At 41.0% G+C, this 14,636-nt stretch overlaps 1 protein-coding gene across 3 annotated transcripts in view; it reads right to left on the reverse strand.

The window, feature by feature from the left end:
• Positions 1-14,636, reverse strand: part of PPARGC1A (PPARG coactivator 1 alpha) — a 627,593-nt gene that overhangs the window by 441,268 nt on the left and 171,689 nt on the right. Inside the window, exon 2 of one of the 3 annotated variants that reach the window (XM_019743879.2) lies at positions 3,485-3,549. The exons of the other annotated variants lie outside the window; for them this stretch is intronic. Coding sequence (XP_019599438.1) covers positions 3,485-3,502 — 18 coding nt within the window. The 5' untranslated portion in view covers positions 3,503-3,549. The remainder of the gene's footprint in view (positions 1-3,484; positions 3,550-14,636) is intronic. 3 annotated transcript variants of the gene reach the window in all.

Below are 14,636 nucleotides of genomic sequence, written 5' to 3' on the forward strand. Positions count from 1 at the left end.
AAAGTCCGCAATGCTTTTCAACATTTCAGCAAGCTGCATATTGTGATGAGAAAACAAAGTTCCTAATTATCGAAATTCCACAGTGTATTTAATCATGCAATTATCTTATTGTATTAATAAGGGCTAGAGCACAGCAGCAATTGCTGAGATTTTGGTCATTTGGAACTGGAGAATTTATTCTTCCCCTCAGTCTCATGAGTCTGTCCATTTTTCTGGGATTATGAAAATGATCTTATTTTTGAACTGCTTCATTCAGAAACCCAAGCAAATCGGACCCCTGTCTTGCCACTCCAACTTTTCAGTATGGCCCCACGATAGACTGAGTATATTTCAGGGGGAAAGTCTGCAAATTCCCATCATTTTTGTTTTCATTAATCACGTTAGGCTCTTTCCTCCTTTGAAATTCAAGTAAATATAAATTAAAAAGCAGTTACACAAATTACATATTTTCAATGATGTGAACACAAATACATTCTTGTTCATTTGCATAATAAGGACGTATCCCAAAGGGTTCCTGTATCAGACTGTAAAGCCCAGAGTATTTTATCAAAACATCTAAAACAGATATGCTGTGATATTATTATACACTTCTATGTGCCACAGTTACCTCAGCAAATATGAAATGTAATCATGCAAAATTAAACATCCCAATATATTTCCTATTCATTCTCTAACACTCTCCCTGTGCTCCAAAATAGGCTATCACACTTTCAAGTTTACAGGGACAAAAAGTCAATCAAATTTCTTGTTTCTGAAAGCATTACGAGTAATAGGCCTTTTCACTTCGGGCTTTTCATCTAAGAATCGCCAGGCTGTTTACACATAAAACATAATTAATCCATACAGTGGGCTACATCACTATGCAATGGGGCGCCTCCTCATTGATAGTCACTCCTGAAGAAGCCATACCTGCATTTCCTCAAACTAAAACTGCTCCCGGCTGAGTGGGATGATGTTTCATTCGCTTCCGCAAGACTCAGAGGCACAACCATCAGTAGGCAAACCTGGCACCTTCTCCCAAAGAAGTAAGCGTTAAGAACGCAACCTCTGGACCCCAACGGCCTTCTGTTTGAGTCCCAATTTGCCTCATTGTCTGCGAGATGATGGACCAAGTCCCTTCGCTTCCCTGGCACTTCAGTTTTTGTGGGGACAAAACGGGGACAATAACAGTACGGGTCCCATAGGGTTGTCAGGGAGACGAAATGAGTTAATATAGGTAAGTCACTGAGACCACAGCCCTGTCCTGCCCAGATGTCTTTCAAACCCATTTCACAACAATGGCCTCACTGGGGTCACACCATCTTCCTGTGAAGTACTGGAAGCAGAGACTATCCCCAGTTGACTATCCCCAGAGATTATCCCCAGTTGATAGGTGAAGAAAGAGAGATTCAGAGAGGGCTCCTGGCGGACAGGACTAGAGACCCTGAAACTGAGTCTAATATTCTCCCACTGTTTTTCTTTATATCCAGAACAAACTGACTCAGGGACCCAGACAGATCCTTGCTTTTTGGGGGGTGGGGTGGAGTGAGGGTCTTTTTTCAACGGAGACACCAGGGAAGCGCTCTGTTGCCAAGGCTTGTTTTGCATAGCAAAAGAGACCCCGATCCGCAGAAGACACATCAACAAGATTGCCTTAATCATGATTTCTGCTAACTACGAAATGAAAGTTAATTTCATGCCTTACATTCACAGACAAAAAGGTTCAGTGCTGTTTAAATTCTCTTCAGCCCAATGACAGTTAGTAAACAGGAGGCTTCGTGTTCTAAAGCTTGAAATCACCCTTCGTATCTCAATATATTATTTATGCACTCGGCTTAAAATAAACTGCAACTCCGAAGTAAGTGAGTGGTCCCATCCAGTACGAACTTTTTTTTTTCACTCTGACAGTTACTTTAAAACATCAGTAAACAACTTTAATTCATTTCTAACGAATTAGTAGGCTACTGCTGTGTCTCCAGGAGGCAAGCAGATTGTATTATTAACCAAAACAACTTTCCCCTGTCAATCATCTGCACCTCACAGAGGGATGTGGGCTTTGCCATCTCATTACTCAAACCAATCCATGGGCGCACGTGACTCCAGATGATTTCTTCGAGGTCATTCGCTTCCATACCTTTGATTAGATCTCTTGACTCTGAGATGCAGAATGGGGCCTGGAGAAGGTAGAGTCTCAGTGCTGCTTGTTAAGAAAGATATAGACAAATGAGAACCTTTCCAGAGGGGTAAAGAGTTTGGAAGTCATGACACATAAACTCCAGTTGTTAAGGAAACTGAAGTTAACAAAGAGACCACTCTAAGGGGGACCCAATAAGTGCCACCAAATACTTGAAAGGATGTCACTTTGGAGGAGGAGAACTTGTTCTTTGTAGAAGAACATAGAGGGTGGATTTGGGTATCTATGTGGAAGATACATAGAGAGTGGATTTGGGTTCAACTCAAGAAAGAATGCTGTAACTAGAAAGAGTTGCCTCTTGAGGTCGTAGGTCTGCCTCTAGAGGATCTCGGTTACCAATCAGATGAATCCTTAAATTGGCCAAGAAATGGAACTAGACGAGACAGGTAGGACCTTCCAGACATAAGATCCTATAGTCCCATGAATCTCTGGATGACTCACTAAAATGGGCTTCAATATGCCACACAACACGTTATACATTTCTCTATGTAAAACGGTGACAATCACCATTTAAAAAAAAAAAAAAAATACTAGGTGGTAAGCCCTGGGCATGTCGCCAGCCAGGACATTGGTTGACCTAGCAAAATAAAAAGATGTACCATTCAGCGGGGAAAATCAATTGAAGCAGTTGCTTTGGGATTACACAATTTCTGCCTGCTCTCTGGCTTTGTGGCTTGCAGTCTTTGACCATTCCATGGACAGGCCACGCCTAAATCACCTGGGCTGTAACATGTTAAGGGAAGAGCGATCCACACTTAGTTCACCATTCTAGTTGGTCTCCTCCCTCTCCCAAAGTCTGGAAACACAATACTTAGCAACTTGTCTAAGGGATGTATCATTTAGTTTCATCATTAACAACAAAACATTGCGGCCCTCCGTGAAACAGTCATTCTCTCCCTGAAACCAATCATTTCTTTAAGACAAACTGACTGCTCAAAACACAGAGTTAAATGCAAATCAAAAAGAAAGTGATAGAGAGGTGGGGGAAGAGAAATACCTTGCATTCACATCCAGGGTGCATATCAACATTTTTACACAATACGCAGACATGTATTCTTCTAAATTATCAAGTAAACATCACCTGAATATTTTTTGAAGGGTGGGGGATAGTGGGTCAGGCTTTTCTACATCAAACACATTGACAAAACATTAGAGAGTTCAGAAATAATAAATTCCTCAAAGGAAGTCAGATCACTGATATTTGGGTGTGAAACTCGGTATTGCTGATTTCCTAATATGACAAGAACAGACATCTGATATTTGTAATTTGGAGTAACAGAACATAACATGACAATAATGTGTTATACTTACAAAGTACCCTTCATCCATGGGGCTCCAATTCTACCAATATTAGTTCACTGATTTTCGCAAAAAACCTGAAAGGCAGAGGGTAAGTTCGTGTTACCCCCACTTCGCAGATGGGGATATTGAAATGCAATAGGCAAATAAATTTTTGGTCCATTATAGTGAGAGAATTCAGTAACAGGAGGACAAGAATTACAACTTTCATCTTCCCCACACAGTGCAAATTGACCACCCATCTTTTCCTTGGGGACTACTATTTCCCACATAATCTCTAACACGATCTCAACATATTAAACACACTTTACCCAGAGTAAGACAGTACTAAATGGAATCCTTTGGTCGAATGAGCCCAGACACCAATATTCCTTTAATACCGGAGAAAAGGTTGGAAATACTTCCCATATCCAGTTTAAACGTGGAGGAAAAATTAGATTGACAAAAAACAACCATCCAACTAAAATCTGGCCTGAAAATAATGTTACTACTGTTCAGTTTGTTACATACTTATGTTCACATGTCAGCATATGGACTTGTCTTCAAAAATTATTCCAAGGAAGTCAGAACACTTCAGAAGTAATCTCACTAACAACATTTTTAGAAGGGTATATTTTTAACAACCCTTTCTAGGACACACCATCCTTTCTACCACTCTCAGACCATTTATTCATGCATTGACCAAATAATATTTACTGAGCTCTTACTAGTATGTGTAAGTTTTGCACTCCATGTGGCTTCTTGGAGGACCCAAACATGTGTGCTACTCATCAAGAAATTTATTATCTTGTGATTTGGTGATTTGAGTACAGTGACGACCACTTGGATCTAAAATACTCCAGAAAGATCTGAGGGTCTCTGGACACTCCTGGTAAGTGACAGACACCAACCCCAGAAGGATGGCTCCTTCAGAGAATATTCTCAAAAAAAGATGAGTTGGGGCTGTGTTTCTGAACCATACTGTTTGAGATTACAGAAACTCTAAAAGATGGGTCTCCTTAAAAAGGTCTGACCCAGAGCCTTCTGAAAGCCCTTGATTTGAAGGTCATGATCTCCCACTATCTTGACCTCTGCAGCCACACTGAGCTCTTGGCTTGTCCCCAAACACCCAAGCACATTGCCACCTCAGGATCTTTGTCCTTCCAGTCGTTCCCTTTGTTGGGACAATCTGGCTGCAGATACTTCCAGGATCTCTGCTCAGATACCTCCTCCATGAGGTGTCCCCTGAGTACCAGTCTCAAATAGCTCATTACATTCATCCCCTTACTCCTCGTTCTCTTTCTTCATCAGACTCACCACAACATAACATTGCATGGTCTGTCTCTTTACTTGTTTTCTTATGCCCATCCCTACCACTAGGATATAAGCTCCATAAGAACTGGAAATTTTTTGCTCACTACTAAATAAATCCCAGGGTCGAGGCACTCCATAAATATTGGTTGAACAAATGAATCACGGTGCTGAACTGGGTGCTCTGACCTTCTCCTGTATCTCTTTCTATTCTCAATGGGATACTGTTACAATTACTAATACTTAGAATTCAATTACGAGATCATAACAGATTTTTCCACCCAAAAGGGGAGGGAGATCTTCACACTCAGTGCAATGTCTCTGAAATAGTAATAAATGGCAGTTTTTATCATTTTCCTTTCTCTCGATTGCTGGAGCACGGAGCCAAGAGTCAGGTAACCTCACTCTCTGTCCAGCTCAACTGCGAGATGCTCTGTGGCCCTGGCCTCTTCAATCTCCAGGGCTTTTGTTTCCCATTAGCAAAATTAGGAAGTTTAAGAAGGTTATTTCCAAGGTTCCTACTGGTTTGGAAACTATGGAGACCAACATAGAGGTGATGGGCCAAATTATATTCGTATGTTTACATCTTCTGATTTAATAGCACTTTGTCAGTCTAAGCTTATCTCAGAGGTAGCCAGGTCATTTCATACTATGCAAGTAGGATCCCAGAGGGGAAGGGTTGATTATCTAATCATATACACAAGTGTGACGATTTTGGACAAACACCACAGATATCACTGAAAACCTTCCCCTCCCCCTCCCCACTATCACACCACCATCATACAACAGACAAGCAGAGAAAAATGCTCCACCAACTGTCTATGACGTCTCGCGTCACAGACATTTCACTGAAGTCTTTAAACAGATTTGTTGTTTACTTGCACGTTAATAAAACTCGCTCCTTCACCAGTCAGAATTTTTTTTCCCCAAGCATCTGAACATCCAAAGAGATTTAGAAGCAATTAACATTCACGAGTAACAGAGCAATCAACATGGGAATCGCTAATGGGACTGGACAGAATCCAAAAGCAGATATTAGGATAATAGTGAGTCCCTGACATAGGTTACGGTGTTAATTCTGGAAGGCAGACTTGTGGTATGTTTCCAATGGCTTTGTGGGGCTACTGTCACAGTCACATATGCCACTTCTATATATGGTTCCTAGCCCCCGACGACATACTTTTTTTAACTGCTATCGAAAAGAAGGCATTTTTGCATCGTTATAACACAACCTCTAGCATTAATGGTATATATTGAATTCAAGTTTATTTTTAAATTGCCTACCTGACAAAAATGTTAAAATGTCATTTTTTTCCCTCTTTGGGTCTCTAGACTATCTTCACCTGTTAGCTCCTGTAGCTAGAGGCCACAAAAATAATAGCTATGCATTTCCATCTTGACGCTTCCCCAATAACTTTTGCCACTTCCATGCATACACACAACTTCATACATCCCCCGTATGGAGAAAAAGAGGGACATTCCTATTCCAACCAACTCTATGCTTATCTCCTTGTCAGTGTTCCTGACCTGTTTTCGTAAATATCATTCCAGAAATCAGCACACATACACACACACACACGCGCACACACACACACCATTTTTTTTCACCCTACTGGGAAAGTCTCTGAGTAATAGAGAACGTTTCCATTGTTACTCTTCCTGCCTCCTTTTTCTATCCTTCATCCCCCATCACTACAAGCCATCTGAAATGCCAATGACAGGTAAATCCATCTTTCCCTTCCTGGGACCACATTCCTGAATCCCTGCCTCTGGCTCTCCTTTTCCCTCAGCTAACGTGCAAATGGCTCAACCTTCAGAGCCCAGACCTCTCCAGACCCACCCACGTCTCTCAGTCCTCAGCTCCCCTCCCAGCCTTCTTTCTGGGTTATCTGGTCTCTTTTCATGACCAAGACATTCACTTCTAATTACAGGACACCTTCCTTATATGAGGTGTGATTTTTTAAAAATATAGTCATTGTTTAAATAAAAAAAAATGTATTACAGTAAAAAACACATTGTTATTAATCACCCTCAAAATACTCCCCCTCATTTTGAACACACTTATCCCATTGTTCTTGCCACTTTCTGAAGCAGTTCTGGAAGTCCTCTTTCATGAGCGTCTTTAGTTGCACTGTCGTTGCTGCCTCCATGTCCTGAATCGATTCAAAACATTTACCTTTCATGGTCATTTTGACTTTGGGGAAGAGCCAGAAGTCTCACGGTGCCAGATCCAGTAAATAAGGTGGATGAAGACACACTGTCATGTTTTTGACAGAAATTGCCGTACCAGGAACGATGTGTGACATGGAGCATTGTTATGATGGAGGATGAAATAAAGACACTCACGAAAGAGCATTTCCAGAACTGCTTCAGAAAGTGGCAAAAACGACGGGATAAGTGTGTGCGAAGCGAGGGGGAGTATTTTAAGGTGGATTAATGGCAATGTGTCTTTTACTGTAATAATTTTTTTTAATTTAAACATTCACTGTATTTTTTTATCACACCTCATATATGGACTGTGAGCCCCAAGCAGTCAGAAAACCTGGTTTATTGTTTTGTGGGGAGTTTTTTTTTGTACTTTGGGTGCAATTACTCACAGCTTATTAGGAGTTCCTGTATTCTGTGTGGCCTGAGAAAATAAATTTCTTCCAAGGCAGGGCTTTTCAATTTTTCCAACAACTTTATTGTTAGATACAAGTATATGATTGGGTAAACACCGTCATTTTGATGATCTTTTTCTGGTTATCTTATTTCATTCATGCTCTGTTCCGTTCCTTGCTCCTTCTACTCTGCTGTTTCTGGCTATTAAAGCATCCCTTCCATCTTAACAATCCAGCTATGTTTTTCCTTTCACCTCCCCACCCCCGACACACACCTCTTATGAAAGTATATCTCTATTTAAAGCTTTGATTTATTCCCTGCATACAACCAGCCATTGATACACACCTTACCACCACCAGGCTGTGTGTGCTAAAAGCCTGTTTTGACAACGATTTTACACACCAGAATCCAAATTAAAGGGAAGCTATCAACAGACCCATACTTAGAATCCCTCACTTTATCTCTGTGGCAGCGATTTCGTATTCCTAGCAACAGCCCCACAGCTGGGAGACTCAAGCCTCCAAGAACCTCCTCAGCATACATCCCAACCATCTCCTCCCCGCTCCTGGGCCCTCCCCACACCAAGTAGCAGCCGTTGAGGTCAAAGTGCTTCAGGGTGTGTGGTCATCCAATCAGGGACGGGCGGGCTTCAATCTCTACCATTCAGTTTGAAAACATTTTGGCAGAATGCCTTTGCATTCCACACCAGGCCTGTGCTCATTTTCATTGCTTCCACAGAAGTGAAGGTGGCCACGGGCCACCCTGCCCTCGGAGCAGTGCCTCACCTGCCTTCCTAAACCCCAGGATATCAGAAGCACTTCTGCCATAAAGGAGGGGAGAGGGAGCACTAGAGAGAGGATTCTGATTGTACTCACAGTCAGAGAGGAGGGGAGGACATGAGCAAACACTCAACAAACACAAAGAATTTTTTTGTTAACTTCAAAGATTAAAGGAAGCCCATTTTTCAACCCTTTGCCTTACCTAAGCACCACGTAAAATATTCCACCCAGTTTGTATTAGTCAGAGCTGCTCAGGGGTCCTTATCTTTTCCAGATCCCTTTGGCTGTCTGATGAAATCTATGCACCCCCTTCTAAGAAGAATGGTTTTTAAAGGATTGCAAAGGAGATTAATTATATTGAAACACTTTTCCATCCCAGGTTAAGAAGCCCAGCAGGGTGTGGTTTTAGTGGATGGGAAGTAGAGTTGCTATCTGGATTTAAAAAAAAAAAAAAAACACTTGGCTTTCTGCTGAAGGGATTTTGTGCTGTGAAGGTGATGGGCTGTAGTCCACAGCATAACATGGTAACTTTGTATACTGCCCCTGTGACCATGCACCTTCCTGTGTATAGACCTCCTAGCTGTTTCTGCTTTGCAAACAGCCCCACGCCATTAACCCAGAGCCTTTCAATATTTACTACATTGGAATAGCGAAGAACGTAGACTTCCTTTATTTACAGCCCTAAGTAGATTTTAACTACTCCTGAGAGAGAAGTGGAGGAACGAAGAAAGCAATTTGAGGAGTGTGGGGAAAGTAGAAGCCATGATAAACACTTGTCTTCGACCATTTATTCTTTCACCAAATATTTACTGAGCACCTACTCTAGGTTTGAAGTGCTGCAGAAATGACCTGAAAAACTTTCCCCCAAGAAGTTCACATCCAAATGTGGGGACACACCCTGTAAACAAATAAACAAGTAAATGTACGTGCAGTGGTGATAAATGCTATGGAGAAAAACAAAGCAGAGGAGGCTAGAGGGTATAATACAGACATGAACTCTTCATGTAGCATTATTTCCCCCATTTAATGCCAATAAATACTTGTCGCCAAGCTCCTACTATGTTTCAGGCCCTGGAATATATATATATATGGATGATGACTAGATATCCGTATGGATATATACACATCACATGCTTGATTTCCAGTTATTTGCATGTGAAGGGTATGCAGTCTCCACCAAGAGGGGTCTGTGTGTGATGGTGCACTCCTGACAGCAGTTTCTTTTAAAGGGTGACCAATAAATGCCTCTCAGAGACCCTAAGTGGGACAGGTGAGGTGGGGTCTCTGTCTGCCCTGCTGAGGGGCATGACGTCTGCACTGCGAGCCCTGGCATGCCGTAAGCAGCCATGGTCCTCGCTCAGCTGCAGCACTTACCTCACTGAGTGGCCATAAGCAAGTTTCATCATCTCTTTGAGCTTTAGGATGTGCCTCTATTAGGTTCGTGCAAAAAGTAATTGCAGTTTAAATGGTTAAAAACAATTGCAAAAACCGCAATTGCTTTTACACCAACCTAATACAAATCCAGGAGCACAGGTTGCTGTGAGGTTCAAAGGCAGTAATGCCACGAAAGTGCCCTGCTCAGCGCCTGGCACTAGGGAATTGATGGCTAAGTCCTTGCCCCACTCATCTTCTCATAGGGGGACTAGAGAGGGAAGACACCACAAATGCACCCAAACAAAAGACTATGTACTCAGGAAGTACACTTACCTTGAACAATGGGGGAGGGGCATTAACAGGCATTAACCACCCCCTCCCCCCAGTGGATAATCCGGGTATAACTTTTAACTCTATAGTCACCCCTTCCTGTCTTCAGATTCAACCAATCATGGATCAAAAACAGTATTTTTCCATTTGAGGTTGAGAAACCATGGTTGGGAATGTGAAAATACTGTTTTCAATCTTTGGTGGGTTGAATCTGCCATGAGAAACTGAAACCCGCAGATGCAAAGGGCCGACTGCATTTACTGAAAAAACACATCTATGTATAAATGGATCAGCGCAGTTCAAAGCCCTGCTGTTCAAGGGTCAAGTGCACACAACTGCTTTTGCTTATTTGTTTTCTTTCTTTGTGAGGACAAATAGTTCTAGGGAATATTAGCAGATGTTACTTTAAAAAAAAAAAGTCCACAAATACGTTTTAGAAACAACAACTCAGGTCTCTTTACTTCAGTCCACCCTATTCTTTTTTTTTAATTAAAGTTTATTGGGGTGACAATTATTAGTAAAATAATTATTCTTTAATATGCTGGTGTGCATGATGTACCTCCAAGAAATGAGAATGGGATGAGAGTTCCCCACCTTATTCGACTGTGGAGCCCTTTGGAATTGAAAATCACACGCGACAAGTTTTCAATGGAACAAACTTTGGGAAATGTGGGTTTGCTCTCAAATCAAATGAATCCAAAGATAAGGACTATGTCCCCAGTTTGGCTCCGATGTGGTCTGATGGCTTTCTTTGAAAAGCCTGCCTTGGGCATATTGTCTGCAAACCAAGAAAGCCTAGTAGCAGTGTCCCCTACTCACTGGACCACGGCAATGTCTCCTCCTTTTCTTATAAAAGACGTCATTGTATTGTGACCACAGCACATTTGAGGGAAATGTCAGCAACATCTGAACACGTCTCATTCCCTTGGACAGGTAATTCCCCTATTTTCTTCAATACATGGGCTCTTACAATGAGTTTGGTTAATTATTCTCTGGAAAGTCAAATCCTCTTCTGGCGACACGGAGGAAACCGGGGGCTTTAAGTCACTCTGGATTGTCTTTATTATCCGAATGCTCGCAGGGACCGTGCCTTACTTTCACAAACAGAAAACACGTATGGGAGGGGAAAAGGAAAGAAAAGAAATTCTATAGAGAGGTGCTGATGCACCAGTGATTATTCCAAAAATGACCTACCTGTACATGAAGATACGTATGTATGGGGCTTTTCATGAAGATCTTACTTAATATTAGAACACTAGAGAAATCCGAAGCAGAAGGGGTAGCTGGGGAGGTAACTAGGACCAAGATTGTTCCTAACATGCTTAGAATTCAATTATGAGAAAGAGAGAGAAAGAGGAGGGAGGGAGTGAGGGAAGGAAGAATAAGCAAAAGAGAGAGAGAAAGCAAGAGAGGGGGTGAGCAAGAGTTGTTGAGAAGCCTAAGGTGGGGGAGGGGGCCACAAACCCACAGATTAAGTTGACCCAAGTCAATACAAAAGGCTTTGTGCAAGGGCTCTGGCATTAATGGGATTTGGACTGCTAAAGCCCTGCAAATCAAGTACAGAACACAGGCATAGGTGCTGGAGTTCGTTTTGAAATAGACATCTTAACACGAAGCTGAACTAGCAGGGACACTCCAAGCATTTTTTTCATGACTCCTGCAGGCTTGTGGCCTACCAGAGAACCAGGGCCATCCAATTAGCAGCAGCCTCCCACCTGGAACAGGACCCACTAGGTAAGGGAGACTTAACCCTTAGGTGTGACACTGAGGAGATGGTTGGTGGTGATGTAGCAGGGTGAATGGTCTGCTCCCACTGGCTCCTTTAGTCATGCAAATGATGGGCCTGTGGGGGGACCCTCTGAGGTTAGAATCAAGCAGTCATTCTTCAAATCGGTCTTTCATCAGTGCCTCCAAAGTGTCTGAAACTGTTTGGGGTCTTGTGGAGATACAAAGTACCTGCTCTCTAGGAGCTTACATTCTCCTGGAAGAGGGGACTCCAGCAAGTAAGAATTGCTGTTGGTTGTAAGAGTCTGGAAGAAAATCACAAAAAGGAAAGAGGGATGGAAGGAGATTGTGGCTCCAGGGCAGGCATCTTGAAGAAGGTGTATTTAAGCTCAGAATTCAATAGTGAGAGGACCCCACCCTGCAAACATCCTGGGAAAGCACAGGCCACCATCTCCCCATGCCTCACTTCCAACCAACTAAGCTTTCGGCAATACTGAATTCCAAAGCACACAGACATGTTTAATTTTAAAATCTTAAATTGCATACTATGCCTACTTAGGAAAACACATCCTACAACTTAAGATATTTTTAGAATGGTCCACTTCAATTTCCTCAAGTACTTTTTTCCTGTTCAACAAGAAGACCCAAATAGCCCAGGTATATCAGCCTCCTCTAAATACCTGAAACTGCATTCATCAGCCACTTTCTAAAAATTGGGTCTTACTTCAAAGCTGAATGACTTGATTACTCCCATAACAGAATACATTACACTGATTACAGGATTATTCACGTGCCATTTGGAAAAGGTTGGGCAACATTTCTCAACATTCCACTCACCAACAAACAGAGTTGTGAAAGTGGAAAATGTAACGGTAATATTCAAATGCCCTCCATGTCCTGATACCATAATAAAAGTGCTCTCCACTCTTTTTTAAGTGATGTTAAGAAAGGGAGGGGGATGGTTATTTTGGTACAATACAGCTCAGAGAGAATAAAAGAAAAAGTGCCAACAGGGGCCCAAATATAAAGTTGTTTCTATGATCTGACACACATGAGGCACTCGGTAAATATCGGTTCCTTTCCCCATTCCCCTTTTGCTTTACATGCCCAAAACCTGAGTAATGATTTTTATATCAATATTCTGCCAATAACATATTCATTGGCTCACTTTTATAACTGTCAGTCTAGTGCTGTGTTTTCAGCCTCCTGGCAATTGATTCAGCTTCATCAATTCATAAGAATGTCTTAGAGTGAGAAGGGGCCAGGAGGTGGAAGCTTTATAGCTGTGATTCACTGCTAATCGATGATTAGCATTTTATGCTCAAGACGATCAAATTCCTATTATTTTACGTTTTAAAAAGTTTTTAAAGGAACACTTCTTAAAAGCCAAAATGAAAACAGGGCATCACAAGTTCAAATAAGCCATAAATTAGACAAAGAAGCATAATTCTACTGAATACCATTTTATTAGCTAATCAACGTGCCATTTTTTTTTTTCTATTGGCATCTACTTACTGTCATGTAATTTCCATAAGGGCACACCATCTGTATTTATAAAAGAATTATCTTTCTGGTGATCTAGCAATCTACAAACAACGGTGATATTTAACTTTTCTTAGGGGATCAATTTTAGAACTGGGTTAAAGGATTTGTAAGTCTCTTTTTCAGGATAAACCTTAAAAGGACTTGTTCATACATCTCTGTGAGGTTGGAAGCACTTGAAACGGAAAAACAACACAAACAACAACAACATGTAATTTTGATTTATTAAAATGTGAAGTTCTGGGTTTTGATCTTGACATGTACATTTTTCAATCAAGCAGGATGAGTCTCTACTATAAAGTCCAGAAAAGCAATCATAGACAAAATCTTTTATTTCATTTTGGCTGAAAGGGCAAGGTAATTTTCAATGTGATCTGATTTGGTGCCCTATGGCTCAGACAGAACCCATTATTAGCCAAGGTCACTGCTATAGGTTTAATCAGGATTCAGCCAGCTCACTCCATTATGACATACGTATGGTCAAACCTTGCCTTGTCTACTTCTTAACACTGGCCTTGCAAATGGAAGTCACTGGCCCAATGGGGGCTAGTCAAGCTGGTGGGGACGAGACAGCAAACTCCTCACCACTGATGGAATGGGAACTCACAACAGATTTCCTTCTGTTGGGCACAAACTTCATAGATGAGTGACAAAACATAGATGCAGAGAGATATTTGTTTAAAGGGTACCGACAGCTATCAAATAGGACCTCAGACCTCAGAGAGAACAGTCTTTGGTTTCACAAAGGTGTATTACTTTAGCTTTGAGTCATTCCAAAAGAAGATGCAGTTTGAAAAAAATCAATCAAAGACAAAAACCTCCCTCTTGGTTAGGATGCAAATTTCTCTACGAATAATCAATTACTTTGTAAACTTAATTTCAAGCAAGATTTAATAGGATTATGATTTAAAATATATATGATACACTAACCAACAAAATAAGAAAGCAATGCAAACTCATATTTATACTTCATTGATTGACTTTCTAATTTGTACATGTTCGTGAATTCCTACCACATCTCAAGTATGGTAGTAAGTATCAAGCACTGTGAACAAAACAGATACAGTCCCTGCCTACGTGGCGCTTATTGTCATTTTTAAAAAGTATGTATGAATGAGCAATTGAGGGGAAAGTCACCAAATCATATTGGATTAAGATATGTAACTACTCTATTTTCTTTTCTCTATAATATAGATTTATTGCTTTTAAATTTTAAAACTTTAAATAATTTGATTATGCACCAGGACCAGGAAGTAATCTTTCTGGATTTCAGTTTTTATATTTGTTTTTTGAAATGTTATTCATTGAAACGTTAACATTCAAAGAACTGTCAATCATTGAATTTTTGAAATATGTTAAGAAAATAGAGAGTGTTCAGGGAAACGTAACAGAAAAAACATATTCAGTAGTAGAAAATGGGTTTTCTTGTGGATGGATAGGAATCAGTGGCATATATCCCAAGAAGTAACTTGATTATTATCTCTGTGGAGAATAAGCATATAAGAGAATAAACTCTGGAGTTA

Source organism: Rhinolophus sinicus, linkage group LG02 (assembly GCF_036562045.2).
Source record: "Rhinolophus sinicus isolate RSC01 linkage group LG02, ASM3656204v1, whole genome shotgun sequence".
NCBI lineage: Eukaryota > Metazoa > Chordata > Mammalia > Chiroptera > Rhinolophidae > Rhinolophus > Rhinolophus sinicus.